The following is a 24,781-nucleotide window of genomic DNA, read 5'->3' on the forward strand; positions in this document are numbered from 1 at the left end:
AAGGTATACCAGCAAGAAGGCTGACAGACAGACAGACCACCCGTCTGTGCCAGTATCTTGGGGTACTTGCAGTAGGGATGAGTAAGCTTTTGACTCAGCATATCTGCTATACATGCTGGGGACAGCCAGAGCATCCTAGGGTGTGTGTGTGTGTGTGTGTGTGTGCGCGTGCGTGCGCGCTCTCTCCAGATGGAGCACACCATCACTGGACATACCCGGTGGGAACTTCCCTTCTAAAGAGTCAAACAGGAGCCGTGCCTGCTGGCCATCTTTATTTTTCTTTTTCCTTCAAAGAGGATAACCAAAGATACAGACAGGATTCAGCAAAATAAAACAGACAAAACAAACTCTAAAAGACTGAGCAGTGACATGCTACATTTAACCTAATTTTATTCATGCTTGCCTAGGGATGGGGAATAGATCATTCAATAAAAACATACAGTAAAAATGGGGAGGGGGGGTGTGGAGAGGGAGGAAGGCTTATCATGTACAATGTTAAAACTACAATAGTGATGTACCTTAATTACTTCCATGCACACAAGTCTAACATTACAAGTTTTTAAAAAATAAACACCATTAAGACTTCTAGGAGCATTTTATAATAAATTCCTAATTTTTTTCTTTGTAGATAGATCAAGCACCTCCAAAATACAGATTCCTATACACAGTGAGTACTTTACTTAACGTACATGGACAGCCTCAGGACGAGCTGACGTCTCGGATCAGCTCGGCAGGCAACAAACCATAGTGCCAAATGGAAAGAAGGGCAGTTGCAAATAAACTTAAAACTAAGTTAACTTTTATAATTAAATACAGAAAATATACTGATTTGCTAAAAATAAATAAGATGTGATGTATTTAACACTTCACTATAAAGAATGAACACCGGGACAAGTATAAATGGTGGACGAGTCTCAATAGTTCACTATGATAAACGCTGGCTAGATAGAAGTGCATATGCCGTGGAGCACTATGGGTGGGTTAGGCTTCGCCACATACTTTTGTTACCTTGAGGTAGATAACACATGTGTACCAAATTCGGCATTCGATTTCAGTTGCTGCTGGTATCATGTGTCTTAAGAAATGTGTACAGTATGAAAAACTTGAAAATACTAATGAATGAAAAATGTTTCAGGAAAAAAATAGATCTTTTCATGCAATTATGTACAGTCTCACTGTGTAAGTTTCAAGGCAAGGTTTTGTTTCCCGTAAAGCAGGTCACTGGTCTATGAGAATGTCTATCCATCCTAGCACATCTTGTCTCCTCCTGCACTGTGTTGTTTTGCTCTATTCTTTGTGTGTGTGTGTGTGTGTGTGTGTGTGTGTGTGTGCAAACGACATGCCAGTTCAAATGAAAACTAACTCACATGTAGAAAAAAAGTCTGTTTTACAAACTGAGAACCAAGAAAAATCCTTGCAAATTAATGACACCTTCTGATTCAAGTAAAAAAAATGACTTAAAACATTAGTGATAAAAAAAGACACAACACATTTCATGAAGAACAAAGAGAAATGTCTGCTGAGTGTTTAGTTCAGATGTTTCAGAATGCTGCTGTATGTCTTGTGAGGGATTTGAGGGGAAGATTTCATAGCGGAAGGTGTTAAGGTGGCCTGGATGGACTTGAGTGGGGACCCCACTGGGCTGTGGAACTGAGGGGTGCCTATGGACTCCAGCTGCTTGCTCAGGAGGAACTCCCCACTGCCATTCAGAAGCCCTGCCTCACGGCCTCTCTCCCCATGCTTCCCTTCCTCCACTGGCTCAGTTTCTAGCATTTCAGAATCCTCCTTCCTGCTAAAAAACTTGTCCAAATAGCTGGTGTAGGTGTTCTCCTTCTCCGCATGCTCGTCCTTCCTGACCTCACAACAAAACTGACTGATGAGGAAACACTCCTCCCCGCCACTCACAAACTGGCTGTCCCAGGACGACTGGTACAAGGCTTCCAGCTGGGCCAGGTTAGCCCTTCCCTTTTCCTGCTTTTCTCGGCTGACTGACTTGGATAACAGGCTTTTCAATTCTAGCTGGGACACTGAGCTGTTCAAGTCATTTAACTTGTCAACTACGTCAGCAGACTGATGCTGGGCACTGAGCTGAATGGTCCCTGCGATGAAAGAGTCAAAGTCAAAGCCTTGGCCCCTCTCCCTCTCAGCCAGCTGCTGGGATGCTTCCTCTAGCGCGATCTGCGCCTTGACCAACCCGTTCCTCTCACACTTGGACTTGCCTCTCTTATCGGATTTTTCTTTGCTTTGCTCTTTCCAGTTGGAAAGATCTATAATAAGCTTGGGCTCATAGTAATGGTTAACCTCGCTCTCCCTCCACACCAGGTTATCTAAGTATGATGACGACCTTGTTTTGTAGTTACAGGTGTGGCCACACTCCAGATCACAGTACTTGTTCTCATGGTGATCTGGGTACTGCCAGCAAGGCTCGGCAGAGTAGCTGGTGTCGAAGGCGGGATCCTCTAGATACTTCTCTCGGTCTCCATCCAAGTATTTTCGAGGATCAACTTGGACTTCTTCTTCATCGGTGACATCAGACAGAGCTCTTGGGTCAAGCTGAACCTCATCGATATCAAAGTTGTTATGAATAGGCCAGTCATGCTCCGAGAACTGACAATCGTGGTACCTGAAGCAAACACAGGCATTACTCCATGTGATGACTTCATTTCAAACGCAGTGTGCTCTCTGCAGAAACAGAGCGCTTTTCATTTGGCTACGTTTTTAAGAGAGCCTCACTTTGTACAGTCAGGCTGACCTCACACTGTGTCCGTCCTGCTCAGTCTTCCCAGCCCTGGGTTAGAGGTGGACCCCACCACACCCAGCTCCGAGTGAGTGCTTTTAAGTAAAAGTACTATGCAGGGAGAACTGTATCAAGGGACAGAAAATGGGGTGAGCAAACAGATGGTGTATGCCATGCAGCCGAGGTGGCGGACCTTCCCTGAGAGCGGGAGCACAGGCAGCTGCCGTGGTAGAGCCCCTTCTTTCAAAACATGGAGACACAAGAACTGAAATCTCATGTGTGATTCCCAATCCTGTCTACAATCAAACCCCCTGAAGACTTTGACCCTGGCAGACTGTTATAGGAGGCACACCCAAAATTCAGAAACATCTAAAGGTGGCTGTGAAGAGCATCATTTTGGTGGGTGTCACCCAGTCAGTTCACAGTATGAGGACCACACACCTAAAGGCGGCTGTGGAGAGCACACAAGGCCTTTAATGGAACCCATCCTGAGCTTTTAAAGTATCGGAAAACAGTTACTTTTAGGTCATTTGGAAAATGAATTCAATTATCACATGTACAAGGAATCAAAATGTCTACTCATTGAGATATCTAGATCCGGGGGACAAAGGGCTTGTTTATTACAAAGCCCTGGGTTTTAGCCTCATGATGAAAAAGATTAGGTACATCATTTAAACAATTTTTAAAAACTTTGAATGACTTTATACATCAGTAGTTTAAAATCAGATTTCAAGATGACTGCTTAAAAAACAGCACTTTTGTCATTTTTTTCACCAATGCCTAGTGATGAACTCCATAAGAGCTATTTAATAAAGACGGCGACCTAACATAAACCCCAAAGGCATCATTTATGAAAATGTTAAGACATCTATAAAGAACACAACATATAGTACACTGAAAATTTAGTAAGTTATGTTTTTCTAACTTAGGATGAATTTACGTACCTTTCCCAGTTATAAATGTGACTATGTGTTTCATCCATAAGCAAAATGTCGTCCACTTCGTCTTCTATGTGGAAAGGATGGCTTGAGATGGGCTCATCCGTTGGGAAGGAGTAGATGCTCATGTAAGGGTGGGAGAGTGCTTCCTCAGCTGTCAGCCGGTCCATGGGGCTGAAGGTCAGAATCTGCTCCAGGAAATCCAGTGCTAAGTGGAGGAGGAGAGGTGCACCTGAGGACTGCTGAAGCGGTGCCCAGGCTCATTCAATACAACCTGTCTAGCTGGCCATGGGGGACGGGGTGCACTTTTTTTTTTTTTTTTGCTTTCCACACAGGGTTTCTTTATGCAGTGTGTAGCCCTGGCTGTCCTAAAACTCACTTTGTAGACCAGGCAGGTCTCAAACTCAAAAATCCAACGGTTCAGGTTGGTGGCACATCTTTAATTCCAGCACTCAGGAGACAGAGGAAGTCAGAACAAGGCCATCGCCACCAGCCAAGTCTAGACAGTGTGCCTGAGACCAGGAAAGCCACAAAGTGAGACCCTCTCTCAAGCTAAGAAGACGTGTCGCCCACTTCTTACCACAGAACACAGAGCACCATAGCAAACAATTCATAAGAAAAAGTAGATTCCACTATTAAAAGGTATGCTAATTTTTGCTACAGAAATAAGACTTAAAAGGAAATCTCATATGCCCCTTTCTTTATAACTGGCCATAGTATTATGTTGACCCATATGAAATTGTTCTTTTTATCAGTAAAGAGTGGTCAAGTGGCAGCAATTTCATAGGGCTCAACCTGGATAGTTTTAAACCTACACCTCCCTGTTTCTCATTTACCAGCATTTGAGAGGTGCTCCTGAGTGGCTGGCTAAGAGTGTGTATCCTAGCAGATGGAGATGCTATGACAAGGCTGAGAATGTAAGAGCTAGCACTGAACTCAAGCTGTGAAAAATGAGTCAAAGCCCGGCTAGAAATCTGTAATAACCACTGAAGGGGATGCCTGCTGACATTAAACACAGATGTCCCCTCTTAACGGTGCATTTATTTATTCCTTCTGAGCACATCTGAGAAAACGGTGTCCATTTTTCTAATACTTGCCACTTCACACACAAATGTCAACCACACTGAAACCCAGGAGCGGATGATAGTAAGTGGATGCATGAATGAGAGATGAGGGTGTTCAGACTTTGCTTTCAGTGTGCCTGGAACCTGGTGCACACTACACAAGTTCTCCATCACTGAGCTCCACCCCAGCCCCAACCACAAACATCTTTGATTATAATTCTGACACCTTGATGTCTCTAGCACATGTGCAAGAGTGTGCACACCCAGTCTCAGTATGATGCTAGGGGTTAACCAGAGGCCCAAGCATGCCAGGCAAGAGGTCTATCTCTGAGCCAAACTCAGATTGAAGACTTTTTTTTTCCTTTTCTAAAAAAAAAAAAAAAAAGTTACCTCATTACAGAAACCTACAGAAGTTAGACCTCTGAATAAGCATATCACTCCGTGGTGTTGAAAAATGAACTAGTTGAAGTTAGTTTCAGTTCTCACCAAGTTTCTAGGATACTCAAAACTGCACAAACTCTCACAGCTAGCACTGGACACTCTGGCACTACTGCACAGACTTACACGTTTGTTCAATTGGATTAATAAATACATGGTCGGACACTTTTGCTTGTACTTTGCTCTTCTGTCTTTGCCATGAAGACCTCTGCCCTCCCACGACTCAATTCTTTTTCTAAATTTTGGCCAGTGAGATGGCTCGGGAATGAAGATGCTTACTGCCAAGTCAGACAACCTGAGTTTGATCTGATGGACTCTCATCATGGAAGCTGACAATTTTTAAAGATACAAGTGGTTTTTATTTTAGAATATGGCTTAACATCCCCCCTTAAAATATGGGTGTTCTGCCTGCATATATGTCTGTGTATGACTAGCATGCCTGATGCCCAGGGAGGCTAGAAGAAAAGGAATCAGGCTCCTTGGAATTTAAGTTACAGACAGCTGTAAGCCACCATGTGGGTACTGGAATTGAACCTGGGTCCTCTGGACTTGTGCTGTTATTAACCACTAAGCCATCTATACAGCCCAATACAATTATTTTAATAAGTCATATTCATAGGCATACCTGATTGGTGTCTAACAGTGACAGAACTCCATTACAGCTAATCTGGAACTAGTCATTTGACATGCTTACACACAGTAGGTGGGTGTACTGGCTGGTTTTGTGTGTCAACTTGACACAGGCTGGAGTTATCATAGAGAAAGGAGCTTCAGTTGGGGAAATGCCTCCATGAGATCCAGCTGTAAGGCATTTTCTCAATTAGTGATCAAGGGTGGGAGGGCCCATTGTGGGTGGTGCCATCCCTGGATTGGTAGTCTTGGGTTCTATAAGAAAGCAAGTTGAACAAGCCAGGGGAAGCAAGCCAGTAAGTAACATCCCTCCATGGCCTCTACATCAGCTCCTGCTTCCTGACCTGCTTGAATTCCAGTCCTGACTTCCTTTGGTGATCAACAGCAATGTGGAAAGTGTAAGCTGAATAAACCCTTTCCTCCCCAACTGCTTCTTGGTCATGATGTTTGTGCAGGAATAGAAACCCTGACTAAGACAGTGGGAAATGGGGTTAGAATCAAGGAACGGGGGCTGGAGAGATGGTTCAGCCTTTTGTTCTTCCAGAGGTCCTGAGTTCAATTCCCAGCAACCACATGGTGGCTCACAACCATCTGAAATAGAATCTGATGCCCTCTTCAGGTGTGTCTGAGGATAACTATAGTGTACTCATATGGATATAATAAATACATCTTAAAAAAAAAAATTCAGGGGCTGGGTTATGTTTTCTAGACTCCAGGAAAGCAAAGACATGGACGCTAGCCTAAGGGCCAGGTCAGGAGCACAGTGCTGGAGTCCAAGGCCTGGGTCCATCTGAAGCCCTACAGACTCTAGGGAAAGAACACACCTCAAGATGGACGCAAGCTAAAGCCTCCACAGAGACATTCCAGTTACTCCAAAGTCACCATACCTTCTCGACTAATCCCCGGAAGCAGCTGAGTTAGCGGTCTGTGTGGCTCAGTCATGTCGTTTCTGATGTAAACTGGAATCACGCTGAGAAGCTCCTGCCGATCTTCCTCATGCACAACAGGGATAGACTCCAAGATCAGCTGCATCTGTTCAAGTTCATGTGCACCTGAGTGAAAGCAACACACCAAACTGTAAACACACCATCCACAGCTGCCCCTGTCTAGCAGTAAATACATCCTCAAACCCTCCCCTGCTCTCCCCTCGCTGCGCTGTGTCTGGGCGTCCTTGGTGACCTGCTTTAAAGCCTAGGATAAGATGAGAAAGAGCGCAAGGAGGTTCATGTGTATGATCAACTTTTTTTCCTTTCTTAAATAAAGGTGTCTTACTATTCAATTTGTAAATAAAACCCTTATCAAAATACTTGGGGACAACTAGTTATCCACAAGCAAAATAATGAACTTGAACCCCTGCCCTCACCTCACACACAATCCAACCCGAAACAAACCTGGTATAATGGAGACAGTGCACACCATTAAACCCGACACTGAGAAGGCAGAGGTAGGTGGATCTCTGGGAGTTCAAGGCCAGCCTAGTATGCAGAGTTAGTTCTAATACAGCTAAGGCTATACATAGAAACCCTGTCATGAAAAAAAAAAAACAAAAACAAAAACAAAAAAAAAACAAAAAAAAAACCAAGCCAAAACAAAACAAACAAACAAAAACAAGCCAAAACGCTTTAAAGAAAACATAGAAGTAAATATTGTGACCTTAGAGAGCAGTTTCTCAGATACATTAACACAAAAGATGCAAAAGCTGGCCTTCATCACAACTAAATGTTCTGTGCTTCAAAAGACAGTCATAAAAGGAAGACTCTGTATACAGCATGGAAGAAAATAGAAATTCTGATAAGAGACTCCATGTCCACAGTATACACAGAATTCTCATAAGAGCAAAGGACACCCAATTAAAAGGTAAACAAAGGATATGGCTATCTACAACGATATTAAGAGACTGGGCGTGGTAGCTCACACTCGTAATTCTAGCAGCCAGGAGGCGGAGGCAGGAGAACTCATGAGGTCATACCCCGTGAGTTCAAGGGCTAACCTGAGCTCAGGTGTAAGATCCTACACCAACAAACAAGAGGTCAGGAAGCACACTGAGATGATCATGCTCGACAAAGACACACAATTCTTTAAAGTGCTGGTGAGGGTGCGGAGAAGGTAGAACCTTCACACTTCTCAGTGGCTGCTTTCAAAAACTGTCTAGTTTTCAAAAATTCAACAGAAGTTACCATGTGTCATCTAGCTGTCCTATGCCTGGGCTGTGTACCCATGAGAACTGAAAACATGCTCACACAGAAAATGGTACACAAACATTCACAGCAGTGCTGTTCACAAAAGCCAAAGAGTGAAAACCCAAACATCCACCAGCTAATGAATGGAAAGACAGTGCGGCCGACAGCACACGGCGCATGCACAGCATGAATGAGCCCAACAACACTGCCACGGCAAAGCAGCCCAATGCATGGTTTCATCCACATGCAATGGCCAAAACAGGCAACGCACAGCGAGAAGTAGCTGCAGGATCTGGGGAAACGGAACTAGCTATCTTCAGAAGGATGAGATGTCCTAAAATCAGACATAACCCCATAAATACACCGCGAACACACTGAACCACACACCCAACTTTCTGCAGTACTGGATTTGAACCAGAGGCTCCGTGAATCCAGGAACATCTCCGGCTGAAACTCGCTTTAAACGAGTGACTTGTGCGTTAGGTATACACATAAGTTTCCATAAGAATACTTGGCTTTTTCCTTGCTCCTTTAAGAGCTAATAGCTTCTTCATTGTGAGGACATTCAACAGTGAGTTTACCAAAAAAACTAGTGAGAATCAAATATGACTTAAGACAGGAGTGTGAATCCACAAAACACTAAAGTTTAGAAATAAGCTGTCACGTAATAGAACACTAGGATGCTAGCTAACTAAACACTAGAGCAACTTAATGAGTATGTGAATAAATGTTCTCATTTCTTAGTAATATAAACACCATTTTAACTTTGCATTTGAATATTCCAGACTGTAATAAGTTCCTTGAAATCTTACATAATCTTGCCTTAGAAATAACATGACTTCTGATACACTTTTCCCATATAATACTGACCTGCAAAGAGGGTTTTACCAGTCAGCATTTCAGCAAAGATGCAGCCTGCAGCCCACATGTCAATGGCTTTAGTATAATTATTAGGAGAAAGTAAAAGCCGTGGAGATCTGTACCATTTGGTAACCAATCCTTCAGAAAGATGACCCTGGAAAAGAAATGCCAAACAGATTTTAATATCCTTTAGAGAAAGGGGAGAGAAAAAAATCATCCTCCAAAAAAAGCCATAAAACTCTCAATTACTACTTTTGATTTCTAAGCCCATTTTCAAGGCTTAGTATTACTAGAGGCCACAACATTCCCCAAGAGATGGGATTCTCTAAGGCAACCATCACAAAAAGAGCAGAACAAAATATACCGTGAGGCATTAATGGCAAGTCTAGGCCAAGTTCAACTTGTTTCAGAAGAGAAACAAGGTCTCACCACAAGCTTTAAGGAACAGGCTCACTTTGGATCAGAGGAAAAGGTTGGGGAGAGAACACCGCAGCTCCAAGGAGAGATGATTCTCCCACCAACACCCCACTCTTGGTTCACAGGGCTTTGTTCCAGACTCAGAACAGCAGATAACTGCTTGCAGGTCAGAGAACTGGACAGGTGGTCTGCTTAGTGATCCACAGGCTGGAGTAAAGGTCTGGATGTGGCTCCTTCCAGTGCTCTGTCCACACCTCACTAAGCTCTGCAGGGACTCAACATCTATGGTAAAGGTTGTTTATTAATCTGTATGGCAGAGGGAGGAGGGAGGAGAGCCAGTAGCCATACACCACAGAGTAAGCGTTAGGTCAGAGAGCAGCTTGGAAGAATCCGTCCTCCTCTACAGTGTGGGTTCCAGGGAACTAGGTTATCAGGCTTGCTGCAAGGGCCTTTCTGCTGACAGACACCCCCTCTCTCTTTTTCAAATGGACAGAAGATAACCAGTAAGACAACATGCATGAATGAAGATCTGTTTGTTTCAGACATGGCTTTGGAAAGCCACATAATCTTCAGAGGTTCTTTGTCACCAAATCAGTTCTACTTTTATTATTTTATTTCATTTTATTTTATTGAGACTATCTCAATCCTAGTTGGCCTGGAACTCACTGTGCAGACCAGACTGTCCTTGACTTAGAGTCATCTATCTCTCCCTACATTAAGATTCTATCTAAGACTTCAGTTTAAAATCAAAAGGCTAGAGTTCTGCTTGGAAGACACTATTAAGTTCTTTTTTTGTTTGTTTGTTTTGGTTTTGGTTTTGAGACAGGGTTTCTCTATATAGCCCTGGCTGTCCTGGAACTCACTTTGTAGGCCAGGCTGGCCTCGAACTCAGAAATCCTCCTGCCTCTGCCTCCTGAGTGCTGGGATTAAAGGCATGCGCCACCACGCCTGGCTTCACTATTAAGTTCTTATATGAAAAAAAGTTGCTTATAAAGGGAAGGTGCTATGAAGTGATTTTTTTTTTTGGTTGTATTTAATTGCCAGTTGTTCATGTAAATTTAAATTTCAAATTAGATTTCATTTGAATAATGTATAGCTATAGTGCAGTATAGGATAGTTCAGCATCATCAAATGGACAAAAGACAACTTAAGACTTGGGAAAGCTTTGAATAGAACACTAGACCCAAATAACTAGATAAGAACTTCAATTACAATAACTAATGTAATAACTAAGGCACCACATGCTTGGAATCCCATTATTTAGGAGGATAAAGACAGGGGAGTTTGAGGTTAGGTTAGACTATGCACTAGAATCTTGATTACAAGGCAAGACCCAGTCTCAAAACATAAACCGAAAAGGTTGTACACTTCAGAACTTTACTACTGGGGCTGGAGAGATGGCTCAGTGGTTTAAAACACAAGATGCTCTTCCAGAGGTTCTGAGTTCAAATTCCAACAACCACATGGTGGCTCACAATCATCTGTAATGGGATCTGAGGCCCACTTCTGGTGTGCACTCATAAATAAATTTAAAAACAAAAACAAAAAAAACCCGAAACACTTTGCCTGGAAGTGGTGGTGCATGCCTTTAATCCCAGCATTTGGGAGGCAGAGACAGGCGGATTTCTGACTTCAAGGCCATCCTGGTCTACAGAGTGAGTTCCAGGACAGCCAGGGCTATACAGAGAAACCCTGTCTTGAAAAAAAAAAAAAAACAAAAAAACAAACAAACAAAAAACAAAACAAAACTTCACTACTAACACATGGCCATCCGCTTGAGGAAGTATTTAACTAGGATTCCACTTCACCTTCAATCAAATCCTGGAGCTTTCAAATGGAAGCAGACCTGCATCAGGAAAAGACCCGGCATCAGTTTGGAGGCAGGGTGGAGATAGCTTTCTACGTACCTTATGGGAATAATGAGGATCCATGATCCGTGCCAGGCCAAAGTCACCTATCTTCAGCACCAAGTCTTCAGTGTTAATGAAAAGATTAGCTGGCTTGAGATCTCTGTGCAGTACGTTTGCAGAATGGATATATTTGAGCCCACGTAGCAGCTGATACATGAAAAGCCTGGCATGCTCTTCCAGTAAAGGGCCCTGCTCCAGCACATTCGCCAAGTCTGTCTCCATATACTCCTGAACAATGTAGACGCTGTTCAGCTCCGTAAGAGAGCCCACATCGTCTGTTAACTGGCTTCCACTGGGACCAAGAATTTCAAACACTTTCACAATGTTATCGTGGTCAAGTCTTCTAATAATTTTGATTTCACGGAGAGCATGTTTGACACTCTGGGGATCGGTGAGGACAATTTTCTTGATGGCTACTCTTTTGTCACAGTCATTGTCTACAGCAGAAAAGACCAAGCCATTGCCTCCGCAGCCCAATGGTTTTAAGTCCATGTACCTAGAGCCCAGATCAAAGCCATGAATGTTCATGAGACTTTCGAATTTCTCTGCCATTTTGAAACCCTTACAATTGCCTTTTCCTTTCAAACTGTTGAACTTGTGTAAACAAGGGAGAAAACTGGCATCAAAGGAAAGATCTCTCAAAAAGGGAGAAAAGCAATCACGTTCCCACGGCACGATGGTTTCTTGATGTTCATTGCAGATGCCAACCAGGCCCGCTGAGTTCCCCTCAGACTTAAAGCTCAAAAATCTCTATTCATACTGAGAATTAAGAAGATTGCAGTGCTCATAGTTCAAGGAAGGGCAGCAACTCTGCAGACATTTAAAGAAAACACTCAAGAAACTCAAACGGAATGAAATGACATACTATGCACTCAGATTTACTATGCTAACCGACTTAACATGGGACAAAACTGTGAATAAATATGCGCCCGGCAGGCCTCCGTGGACATCCTCTCACAGTGCAGATACATTCAGTGTTGGACTGGCCCTGAGCAGCATCCTAAGGCGCTGGAAGCACTCGTTCCCTCCGCTTTCCCGCTTCCTTGCCGCTGTGTTTCAACAGGAAGCCCTGGTGACGTTGGCTGACGGGCGTCTCTTCTTAGTGATCAGGTGGCTCCAGCTCACCACAATCACAGTCAAAGCTACCGTCCATCTTACTCTGATACAACCTGAGGTGGAAACAAAGAAGGGGAGATCACTACCAGCGGAAACACTTCCCATCCGTACAATGACAGGGCAGCGAGGCATTACAGGGACTACAGTAGGCATGGCAACAAACGCCTATAATCTAGGGAGGCCGTGTAAGATGACTGCATTTAGTTCTAGGCCAGCCTGGACTAGAGAATAAAAGTCTCTCGGTCTCCGTCTGTCTGTCTCTCCCTCCCTCCATTCACCCTGGTACACCACAGTTAGTCAAGTGGTTAGTTCCCAGACCTCACAGCACTGAATTCTCTGGGAACAGGCTTACCAAGTTGGCATTTCAGAAACGGCAACCAGGGAACCTGAGAAGATGGGTCAGTGGCTAAGAGGGCTGGCTGTGCAAACATTGACCTGAGCTCAATCCTAGTGCCCATATAAAAAGCTTGTAATCCCACACCGTGGGCAGTAGATCAGGAGGACCACTGGACCCTGTTTCAGGGATGTAAGTCAAAGAATGATACAGCAGGATGCCCAATACCACCCCCTGGCCTCTGCATGAGCACAGGCATGTCTGCACAAAACAGGCATGCAAGCAACCCACCCCACTGCCACACACACACACACACACAGAAACAGACATATACCACAAAATGCCAACCAGTATGGGAAAAAAAAAAATCACAATTTCTTATTTTTGTTTTGTTTTGTTTTGTTTTGTTTTGTTTTTTTGAGACAGGGTTTCTCTGTGTAGTACTGCCTGCCCTGGAGCTCTCGCTCTGTAGACCATGCTGGCCTTGAACTCACAGAGAGCTGCATGTCTCTTCCTCCCAAGCGCTGAGATTAAAGGTGTATGCCACACCAAAAAAACAAATAAGCCGGGCGTGGTGGCGCACGCCTTTAATCCCAACACTCAGGAGGCAGAGGCAGGCGGATTTCTGAGTTCGAGGCCAGCCTGGTCTACAAAGTGAATTCAAGGACAGACAGAGCTATAGAGAAGCCCTGTCTCGAGAAAAAAAAAAAAAAAAAAAGGGGGGTGGGGTGGGGGGGATGTATGCCACCAAGCAGGACAACTTGATATGTTTATAGAACTTTTTACAAGTAAAATTCATTTGAAAGGTTAAATGTTAATAGTGCTTTTCTTTGGAACATTGTGTTATTATCAACTAAGTGTCAGTATCCAGTAAGCAAAGTCTAATGGCACAAGAGGAACCTGCGGAACACACTCTGAAGCCAGGCAAGAACGGGCAGCTAGCTCACTCGGGACACCTTACTCGGGACACCGCCGAACATTTCCAACTGCAAAAACTGGGGCTGTGGGACTCGGGGGAGGCTGGCCTGTACACACGTTTGTGCCCCTATGCCCGGCTTTTACATCGGTGCTGAGGACTAGACTCAGTTTCTCAGGCTTGCAGACCAAGCACTTTATTCACAGTGATCTCCCTAGACCTAGATTATTAAAAACATATTTTAATAATCATTAACATTAAGTTTGAGAAGGAATGAAAACAGGGGGAAAATTCCAGAATATTGATAACAGTATTGGTAGAAGTTTAAAATGGTATAAAAGAAAGAGGGACATGATAGCTCACACTTGTAATCCTAACACTTGGGAAACAGAGGCAGGTGGATCTGAGTAGAAAACCAGTTTTCTTTAAATAGCAAGTTCAAGTCCAGTCAGGGGTACAAAATGAAACTTTGTCCCAGAAAATGGAAAATATGTAAGAATAAGAGTAAAAGAACGTTAAAGCAACACAGCATAAACACACAAGAAGCACGGACCAATGAAGAGGACCATCCTTGGACCAACTATTTCTCTTTCAGGGAAGCTGCTGGAGAGAAACTTTTTTTTTATGTTGTTGGCTCTTTGTTCATTTGGAGGTTTTGGGGGGCTGGGGGTAATACCCCCTACTGTATAGAAACTGAATTTTCTGTTCTAACTCTGGACTGAACATGTATCAGGAAGGCTATAACAACAGTCTTAAAGGTACATGTGTATACACACACACACACACACACACACACACACACACACACACACTTGCAAGCACATTGCAGCTTCTTAGGGTAAAGTATCCACCTAGCCTGTTCAGAGTGACAGCCTCTGAAAGGCACTTGCTCACCTTGCTCTTCTCGGGAGACAAGTGAGCAGCCCGGGTTAACTGGAACTCAGCCAGCTGTCTTGGGAAGGGACGGGTTGAAATCTATTCTGTCTCCTAAGCCTGGCACAATGGTACTGTTATCAAATTCACCCTTGTCTGCGATCATGCCTTATACTCTCCAGTTACTGAGCTCCCAGGCCATAGAAGGCCACAGCTTAGCTGCCTGCTCACCGGCACTCCTTGCTCCTCAGGTTGAGTAGCCTGAAGTCTTATCCCTTCCAGGGTCTGGACCTCAAGGAGGCCAGTGGTATAAACCAGTGCTGGTGAATCATCTCAGGAAACTAAAAGAGGCTTAACCCTTAAACTGCAAGGCCTAACAGGCTCCCCTCTATCCATCATATATCTTCTTTATCTTCCTCCTGTCCAAGACTTCATCAGTGACCAGGGAATACAAAGTTTATTCTGAAGCTTAGCTGGCCTGGAACTCACTACAAGGACCGGGCTGGTTTTAAACTCACTGAGTGCTGGGATTAAAGCTCTGCACCACGAGACTTTGCTTCTAAATGTCACACTGATTAAAGAAATATAGGAACAAACGCAGGGCCACAAACATTTGAGCAATTCTTCAGATACCTTTGAATGTCTACAGATTCCCATTGGATTTGTGTGGCAATCAGGATAGGTCAGATAACCTCCAAAACTTGGCAACTTACTCCATGTTACTATGTCACTATGTCACTATGCCACAAGCCCAATAGAGTTGTTTTCTAAGCTAGTGAAGACACCATCGTTACTAGTGACTCTCAGTGCAAAGGTCTCACAGGAGCATCTATACCTGTCATCCTCATATTGACCTATGACAGACCCAAGCAGGTCACACATCTATCTCAAAGACACACCGAAAGGAGTTGTTGAAGAAGTGTTATCCCAGAGCACAGAGGATTAAGACCTTAACCATTCTAAGAGTCCGTTCTTGTAGCCATCCATCTCATTCTGTCAGGCAGAGAACCCTGAAGGCTCATGGTATGCCAGCACTGTCTTCAGGCATTCCGAGGTTCTGGGCACAAATAACCTGTGTTCAGTCCTGACTCAGAGAACTCAAGTCTGAGCGCTTCCCTACTGCTCTCCTCCCTACGTCCTTTCTCCTCTCTCACAGCACTCTTCTCTTGTCCAAGGTTATTCTTCAGATCCTTTATTCTTCCTCTCCCCCTGACACCATCCCTCTTCCTCTACGGTGGCTGGCTGCTTTCAATGAAAAGGTTTGAGACTAAGCCGTTTTACTAGCATTTTCTGACCATACATCCGGCAGTTACTAGGTGCCCTACAAACTGTGCTGAATGAATAAACAGCCTATCCAATGAGGTGATAAGCCATTTGGAGGTGGTAGGCCCTATTCTCAGATTTTCTAGAATCTAAGGATGAGCCTGGCCACTGGAGAGTATCTGTGAAGATACATTTTCCAGGCATCGCCTCAGGAGCCTCACCCCAGCGTAGCCATGAAAACCTGTCAACAGGAAAATGCAACTGGTTTCAACCCTGGGAGTGCAGAAGCAGAAGCTTCGTTACCCCCCCCCCCCCCGTTCCTGTGTGGAGGTGGAGGGACAGACTGTGTCAGGGAACTGTGCTCCCCGGAGTCACAGACGCAGCCTCTGTGAAAGCCGAGGGAGCCCAGGCAGCACAGAGCACGTGTCTGTCCAACCTCCACACACTGTAGTCCCCATCCCAAACCACAGGTGAAACCGACCACCACTGTCCTAGAGCTGAGCCTGCTCCTGGTACAGGACCTTACAAAACTGTCCAGAAACAGTGGGCTGACTCCAGCAGCAGTGCTCCCAGCCCCTCAGGAGGCTGACACAGGAGGATCAGTTCAAGGCCAGTCTGTGCAACAAAACCTGTCTCAAGAGTCTTGAAGTATGGTTCTGCAATAGAGCCCTTCCTAGCCCAGCACCCAGGAGATCCTAAAGTTGACTCCCATCCTTGACAGTTCCAGGGGATCCACATACTCTTCCGCCCTCCAGTCACCAGGCACAAATGTGGGGCACATACACTCATTCAGGCAAACCACCCATAGTCATTAAAAACAAAAATCTTAAAACATCTGTTTTCATTAAAATGTCAAGCCCTTCAGAAGAGAATATACCATGCTGCTCTTCTTGTGCCCGGCAATAGAATTTTTCACCATCAGAATTAAGGAGAAATCAAACTTCTAAGGGCAGCTTCATGGCTGCATGTGAGTGCAGAGTGCACATCCCTCTCTCCAGCCCCTTTCTTTCTATTGGTATTCAGTGAGCACAAAAGACCGGGGAAGTCAGGTGTGGTGCCCACTCGCCTCTAACCCAGCACTTGGCGAGGCACAGAAAGGACCACTGCTGCGAGGCTGAGGCCACTCAGGCCCACATACCGAGTGCATCCCCAAAGTAAAAAGGGCTTGAAACCCACCATCTCCAAAGCGGCTGCCCTCTGAGACATGAAGCTGAGACAACTCCTCCACAGGATTCCACATCTGCAGAAGAACAAGTTCAGAGTCTCCTACAACTGAGCCAAGGAAACATGGTGCTGCACTGGAAAGCAAGAGACCAGCTCCTGCAGGCAGCAGAGCCAGGAGCTGGGCTGGAAACAGAGAACTCCAAGGTTCTGGGAACTAATGTAATGGGTCCTTAGAAATAACTCTCAGAATTCTTCCAAAACAGATTAAAAACAAAAACAAAACCCAACCCCAAAAGAATTCACACCAAACCGGTGACACACACACACACACACACACACACACACACACACACACAGAGAACAGCTCTTAAAGTCAATCAGGAGGAAGAAACAGTGTGAATCAGGGAAGAACTGAGGACTGATCGTCACTAAGAATGAAACAGAAGCCTGCAAGAAAGCCAGAGAAATGACGATATCACCAAAGAATGTGAAAGAAAGACATAAATCGTATCATAGTTCACAGTATCCTCCATGATGTCTGCACTATACACTTTCCACAGGGTGGCCATAAGCCACAGATGCAGACTAAGTACCTGAAATATGACTGACTCCACTGAAGGACCCATTCGTTTATTCATTCATTCATTCATTCATTGGATTTTATGGTACTAGGGATTGATCCAAGTAAGAGAAACAGAAGGAAAGGAAATATGTGTGTGCGCTGTTGAACGGGGCTATCGGGAAATTGGCACTGCTTTCTAACAGCCATTAAAAAAATACCCAGGCATAAAGTAAGTTAGGGGGAAAAAAACCTACCATCACTTCGATTTGTACATAAAGGAGGGAAGAATTACCAAACTGAGACTTAGATATCTAATTTCATATTTAGTAAAAAAAAAAAAAAAAAAAACTAGATTATACTAGGAATACAGCTCATTTGGTAATGTTTGCCTAACACACAGGAAGGCCCAGTTCAATCTCCAGGACCACACAAAACCAAGTTACATGCCTGTAACTGGAACAAAACACCCATGCCACTCTTACACACACACACACACACACACACACACGCGTGCACATGTGTGTTTTCTGGCTGCAGAAGTAAATGTTAAGGTTCTTACATGCCAAAGGCCTTTACAGTTTTTTTTTTTTAATATTTATTTATTTATTATATGTAAGTACACTGTAGCTGTCTTCAGACACTCCAGAAGAGGGCGTCAGATCTTGTTACAGATGGTTGTGAGCCACCATGTGGTTGCTGGGATTTGAACTACGGACCTTTGGAAGAGCAGTTGGGTGCTCCTACCCACTGAGCCATCTCACCAGCCCTGGCCTTTACAGTTCTATGTATTACTTTTGTGTCAATGATCCATGCTCGGCACGGCACGCGTGCAGAGGTCAGAGAGAACTCTGGCATCAATTCTCCCCTTTCCCCTGCACATGAATTGCTGAGCTCTATCTCAGGTCACCCAGCTTGCGTGGCAAGCACCTTAGCCTGCTGAGCCATCTCACCAGACCAACATCCTAACAACTTCTAAGCCACCGGAGTGAAATGAAAATCAAAGGAAAAACTTGATATACTAATTTGCTTCTCACTGCTGTGAAAACCACTGTGGAATAAAAAGACCAACTGAGCGAGAATAGGAGTTTACTTCACCTACTACACAGTTATCTATCATACAGGGAAGTCAGGGCATAAACTCAAAGCAGGATCCTGGAGGCGGAACTCAGACAGAAGCCATGGAGAAATCCTGTTCATTGGCTTGCTGAGCCTGCTTTCTTTCTTGTTTGTTAGGGAGTGGTTTTGTTTGTTTGAAAACAGGCCCTCACTGTGCAACCCAGGCTGGCCTCAAACTCAGATATCTGCCTGGGACCTTCCACACTAATTAATCAAGAAAATGCCCTACAGACTGAACTACAGGACAATCTGATAGAGGCATTTTCTCAACTGAGGTCTTTCTTCCCAGATGGCTCTAGTTTATGTCAAGTTGACAACAAAATATAAAGATAAGTCATAGTGGAGGGGGAATGGGATAGGGGGTCTCCAGGAGGGGGGAAACCAGCTAAGGGGATAACACTTGAAATGTAAATTAAATAAATAAATAAAATACAAAAAAAGACAAATCATTTACTATATCAACATTTAATGTTTCTAAAGGGCTGGCTTGTTTAAAATATAAACCTTTTATAAACTGCCATTACTCCTGAGGCAGCAGAAGAACCACTTGAGGCAAGGACTTCAGAGCCAGCCCAAAAAACATATTCAGAACCTATCTTTTATTCATTCTCATTCTCTCTCTCTCTCTCTCTCTCTCTCACACACACACACACACACACACACACACACACACACATCTTCAGACACACTCTTTTTAAACAGTAAAGAAAGAAGAGGCAGGATAGAGATGGCTGTTTGCTGCTACTGCAGGACCAGAGTGAGTCTCTGAACCCAACCTGAGAGGACCACAACTGCACATAACTCTAGGCCCAGAGGACCTGACCCCTCTTCTGACCTCCTCCAGTACTATGTGCAGGCATGAGCATGCACATGCAGATTTAAAAAAATAATAATAATTTTTTGTTTGTCTGTTTTTTCAAGATCAGGCCGGCCTTGAACTTAGAGATCCCTGTCTTTGCCACCCAAATGCTAGGATAGGGGTACCCAGCAATATACCCAGCAATAAATCTTTAAAAATACAAAAAAGCAGGCTGGAGAGATGGCTCAGCAGTTAAGAGCACTGACTGCTCTTCCAGAGGTCCTGAGTTAAATTCCCAGCAACCACATGGTGGCTCACAGCCATCTGTAATGGGATCTGATGCCCTCTTCTGGTCTGTCTGAAGACAGCTTCAGTATACTTATATACATGAAATTAATCTTTAAATAAATAAATACAAAAGGCAGACATCAAACTCTCGCAGCCAAGCTCACTATCACAGGGCTGTGATTTCATGAGTCTAAGGCAGAATAAGATAATCCATTTGTGGCAAGGCTGTGCTATGTAGGGAGCTGTCTCAACAAAACAAAAGTGGGAGGGACATCAAACACACAATTGAGAGAAGAGAGGGAACTGGACTCATGGGAGCCACTGTCACCTTGTCGTCAGTGCCCATGAGCAGCTCCCTGGCAAGCAGCCATGGAGTACAGTCATGTCACTTTTATATTTGTAAACTCTTGAGCACTAAGCAGTAAAGATGACCGAGACCCTGATACTGTAGGCAGGTTAGAGTGTAGAGTCCACAAAACAGCCTGTCAGGCTGGCAGAGGAGTGCCAGCAAAGTCACAGAGAGGTGACTTTGGAGGTGTCTTCCTGGTTTAACAGGAGCCCTGAAGTAACACAAGGTTCAAAGGAGCAATGAAAATAAGCAGTGGAGAGAAGGCTCCCCACCTCACCTCAGGAATCCATACCTCAAGGAAAGCCTGCTTTTAACTTCTGAATATGTATAACTACTGATTACCTGCATTTAAAAGGCCCGCATGCTCAATTTCTAAGTCCTGTGATGCTTTGAAACTCTCAGCCCTTTTACATGAGTCTCTGTTTCCTTTAGTAAGGGAGAGTAGGTCTGAATTAATCAGGGTTAGAATTACTTGTGTAGAGCATGCAATACAATTTCAAAATGTCTCCAAAGACTTAATTCAAACCCACAATACATTCACTGCCCAGGAAACTTCCCAAACAACTTTCAGAAAATAACAGTAGGGAAAATAACAAATGAGTAGGGTTTTTTATTTATTTCCTCGACTAGGAAACAAATGGTCATCTTCAATATGTCTTGTTTCCCTTCCAAATCTTATAGGCAGGTCTCCCGCACTCACTCTACGGCTCTGGTCTGGCCCTTTCCTCCGCAGACTGCCTCAAACTCACAGCTCAGGTGGGCTCTGCCTGAGCAGCCGTGGCTTTCAAAATGAGCACAACCCCAACTCTGCCCTCCTTCAATCTAATTTTACATCAATTTGTTAAGTGCAGGCCATGAAATATGGTCACTATCTATTTTATTACCAAGCTTCAGCTTAAATCCTAAATTTGGAACTATTCAGTTTCTCTCTTTAAAACTGATTAGAAACAGTGTTTGTAACAATGCCTGTTTCAACTTGCCCTCATTAAAATAGAAAATTCACCAGGCTGGGGGGGATGGCTCAGCAGTTACAAACACTGGCTGTGGCTCCAGAGGATGCAGGTTTGATTCCTAGCACCCACATGGCAGCTCACAACCCTCTGAAACTCTGGTGCCAGGAGATCCAATGTCTTCTTCAGGCCTCTCTGTGGGTACCAGTCAAATGGTGCAGACATACACATACAGGCAAAAACCCATACTGATAAAAATGATAGGAATAATTTCAAAATACTGAAAATGCATAAATATCACAAGAAAGTATGTTTAACAGTTCCTACTAAACTCTGGTGGTATTTGTACAACACTTAAACCAATACCTTATAGATAATCAATGAAAACTAGCCAATCTCCACCAAGACTATAATGTACTGTCTATTCATATATAACTTCCTAAGAAATCTCTCTTACTAGAAGCCAAAGACCTATTAGTATCAAACATTTAATTTCAGCAACCAAACAGCAACTGACTTTATCTTTTCTCTCAACGAATGTTACACAATTGTACCTGCAGGGTATTGGATATCCTTTCATAAGGCAATTTAAGAAGCCATTACTTTTTTTTTTTTTTTTTTTGACACTATCCTTCAGAGAAAAAGAGATTTTTGATATGGACAGAAACACTTTAGCCTATCATTTAAAAAGAAAAAAAAGCCACGTAGTAGCAGCGGCAGTGGGCAGGGTGAGTCATCACCCAACTCCAAAGTTGCAGCAGTCCTTCTGTGCCTCCTCCCACCGGACCCCAGGCCCTTCCCGGGTCCCCTGAGTCAGCAGGCCTGCGAGGTTGTGAGTTGTGAGTTCTCACATCCTCCGGGAACTTACATAAAATGCTGCAGCGCTCTCGGGCACTTACACTTGTCTTTAAAACCGTTGTCTTTTCTACTGAAAAACAAATGTTCCGCAAGCCAGCCCTCTTCAGAATCTTTTTTAATCGCAAAAAGTGGGCAGGCTACTTTTAATCCTCTCCTGCAAATGACTAAACTCCAAAATACCCTCATACAGAAAGCTGATTTTAAACAATGTTTCATTTTCCCAGGGTCTTTTTTTTTTTTTTCCGGAACAGTAATACTGAAGCGATAGAACAATCTGCTCAAATCTGGCAAGCTTCCGAGAAGACAATTATTAATTGGGACATCAGTAAAGCAAGATTTATGATGTAATTACATTAACTAACACAACATATATGTTAAAGCACCTTACAAACAGGTTTTTAACAACTACAAGCTAAAGATATGTTTCTTCCACTCAATTCAAAATTATTTCCAAACACTAAAAATCTGTCATTTCTAGAAACTCTCAGGCTGGGGACAATGGTGCACACGTGTTAAACCCAGCAGGAAGCCGAGGCAGGAGAATCGTTTCTCAAAATCTAGCTGGGACTACGTGGCGACTGTCTCTGCAACCAACAAAATCCCTTTGAGGACCGGACCCTGGTTAAACCCTACATTCTTCTCAAATTCTTTCCAACGCAGTTCTCCAACGTTAAAGAGACAGAACGTCAAAATCCAGAATTTTACCAAAATAAAAACGCTAGAATAATCAACAATTAGAAAATTATTCTGAAACTAGTTGCTCTTCATTTGATGGCCTGAGAACGTTTTTATTTCCCCCTCGGACAATCATCTGTATCCATAAAAAGTTAATACAGCCTCCGGACTCTTAGCAACGAACACGAACTGTTCAGACACAGCAAGGAGACCTAACTCCCCTCTACCTCCCCTCTACCAGGTCCCTGCGCTCCATCTTTCCTACTTTCAAGTCAAAGAAAGGTAAAACACGAAAGCGATCTAAAGGAGCCTGCTGCACGCAGCTTCCCCAAGGCACCTGAGCAGGAGAGCCCACGCCAGGCAGGAACAAAAGGCGGCCGAAAGCCCTCCACTCCTCACAACTCCCAAATCCGATCATAACAAGCTCCAAGTGAGGAGGCCTGTAACCGGTAACGTACGTTTTCATCGGGGTGTTTTTCCGGATCACACCTTAACGTCCGGAAAGGTGTCAGGAGCCCTGTCTCAGGCCGGTCCCCGGCACCTCGTGGACCGCCAGGCACAAACTTGGGCGGACTTAGGGGCAGGAGCAGAGCGCTACGCAACGTGCCGGAGACTTTGCCCGGCCGGAGTCAGCTGAGGCCGAGTCACCCGGGCGGGCTGGCGGGGGAGGAGACAGGAGAGCTGGAGGGAGGCAGCGAGCCAGGAAGGCAAGCCTCCACCGCCTCAAGCGCTCCTGTACCACCGCCCTCGCCCGCGCGTTGGCGGGGACTCGAACCCGCGGAGCCAGGCGCGGGCGGCAGGGACTCGAACCCGCGCAGCACAGCCCGGTGCAGGCGGCGGGGGCCCGCCAGCTATGCCCGCGGCCGGCTGCCCGGCGAGGGGCGTGCCGGGTGGGAGGGGCGCGCCGGCCGCGCCGCCAGCCCCACGCGGGGACCTGGCCCTCACAGCCGGCCGCGCCGCCCGGGCCGAGCGGGCACACGGAACAAAAGCGCCTTTGTTGAGCGGCGGCCGCCCGGAGGGTCACACACAATGGACGCGGGAGCCGGCGCCGCCGCCGCCGCCCGGCCCTCCGCCGCTCCCTCCCGCGCCGGCCGCACCCGGCCACACACACATACACACTCACGGGACTTCTCCGACTCATCGACAGAGTGCAGGGCCCGCGGACAGCCCTCAAGGTCGGCTCAGGTCTCCGGCTGTGCTGGCGGCAGCGGCGTTTCCGAGGCTCTCGCTTTGCCGCAGTCGCCGCCATGTAACCCCGACCCGCCAGAGAGGGCGCGGAGAGGAGGCGGGGCCTCGCTGCGGCACGCCCCCTCACGTCACAGGCTCACTCCACGGCGGCCCCGCCCCCGCCAGCCGGGGAACCGCACGCGCCGGAATTTCCAACGCCCGTGACTGCGCGCGCCGCGGGGGCGGTCGGGGCTGCACGCGGCCTGCTGGCGGGTACATCCCGGCCTCAGCTGAACCACCGCCCGAGGTGTCGTACCAAGTGACCCGGCAGGGCTGCTGGGTCCCAGGCTGTCGGGAGGAAGTGGCCGAAGGCGAATGTGCTAAGCCAGATTGTTGAGCAGATAAGCTCAGGGTGGTGTTGGGGAGGCCCCTGGGATCGGTCCCCGGGGCCCGTTGGGTGCTTCCAGAAGCATCCGCGGTAACCTAGGAGGCGAATGGGTGAGGGGTTCTGAGAAAACTGTGAGCAAAGGCTCAGGCAGCAGGGTGGCTGGCTGGTTGAGATTGCTGAGACCAGCCGGGTTAGACATAGGTGTGCTGAGAAAGGTGGATAGCTGCCCTTCCAGTGCTTAGGTGAAATTTAAGTATTTAGGAACTTAAGATATAAAAAACACAGGGTTTGCCTGGGAGTAGTGGCACATGAGTTCACTAGTCTATGTAGTTCCAGGACAGCCTAGGCGATATAATAGACCCTGTCTCAAAAGGCGGGGGTGGGGGTGGGGGAGCTTGTTGGTCTACCCCTTGTGATCCCTATCTTGGAGACCAGAAGGATTAGAAGATACAGTTAATCCTTGGCTGCATAGTGAGTTCAAAGCCAGCCCAGACTACTGAGACCCCTTCTCACAAAAAAAGAAAAATGAGAGGTTTGGTTAGCCCTTTCTATCGGTGATAATTGACCATCCTAAAGAAAATTGGACCACAGCAGTCCATGATCCACTGTCATCAGCATAAACCCCTTTCAGAGATGACACAGTCACTTGAAGTTAAGAGCTTGAGAGGAGCTTCAATGTTTCCTAATACAGAGATACGTTAAAATATATGCTTTGTGAGACAGCATCTCTCTCTAACTCCGCCTGCCCTAGCACACCTAATCCCCCTGCCTTAGCTTCCCCAGAGCTT

General features: G+C 45.4%; 1 protein-coding gene across 3 annotated transcripts; it reads right to left on the reverse strand.

Moving 5' to 3' along the window:
• Nucleotides 1-252: 252 nt before the first annotated feature.
• On the reverse strand, nt 253-23,719 carry Mapk6 (mitogen-activated protein kinase 6). 3 transcript variants are annotated; one of them, XM_021206183.2, is made up of 6 exons: nt 23,562-23,719; nt 11,173-12,344; nt 8,858-9,002; nt 6,695-6,859; nt 3,682-3,883; nt 253-2,623 (listed from the first exon to the last, which is right to left on the reverse strand). In XM_021206183.2, exons 2-6 carry the CDS (start codon nt 11,725-11,727, stop codon nt 1,528-1,530), a joined length of 2,163 nt encoding a protein of 720 aa, XP_021061842.1. In that variant the 5' UTR covers nt 11,728-12,344; nt 23,562-23,719; the 3' UTR covers nt 253-1,527. The 3 variants fall into 3 exon arrangements, with proteins under 3 accessions (XP_021061842.1, XP_029399135.1, XP_021061843.1); XM_029543275.1 differs by having other exon boundaries at nt 23,554-23,719; XM_021206184.2 differs by lacking the exon at nt 23,562-23,719 and adding an exon at nt 22,897-23,187.
• Nucleotides 23,720-24,781: the final 1,062 nt, after the last annotated feature.

This window comes from Mus pahari, chromosome 10, assembly GCF_900095145.1.
Source record: "Mus pahari chromosome 10, PAHARI_EIJ_v1.1, whole genome shotgun sequence".
NCBI classification, from domain to species: Eukaryota; Metazoa; Chordata; class Mammalia; order Rodentia; family Muridae; genus Mus; species Mus pahari.

Coding starts and splice junctions, on each gene's coding strand:
- Mapk6 (XM_021206183.2), bottom strand. CDS start 11,727: ATGGCAGAGAAATTCGAAAGTCTCATGAACATTCATGGCTTTGATCTG. Junction 9,003..11,172: donor ATCCTCATTATTCCCATAAG/GTACGTAGAAAG, acceptor TTTCTTTTCCAG/GGTCATCTTTCTGAAGGATT. Junction 2,624..3,681: donor CACATTTATAACTGGGAAAG/GTACGTAAATTC, acceptor TGTTTGCTTCAG/GTACCACGATTGTCAGTTCT.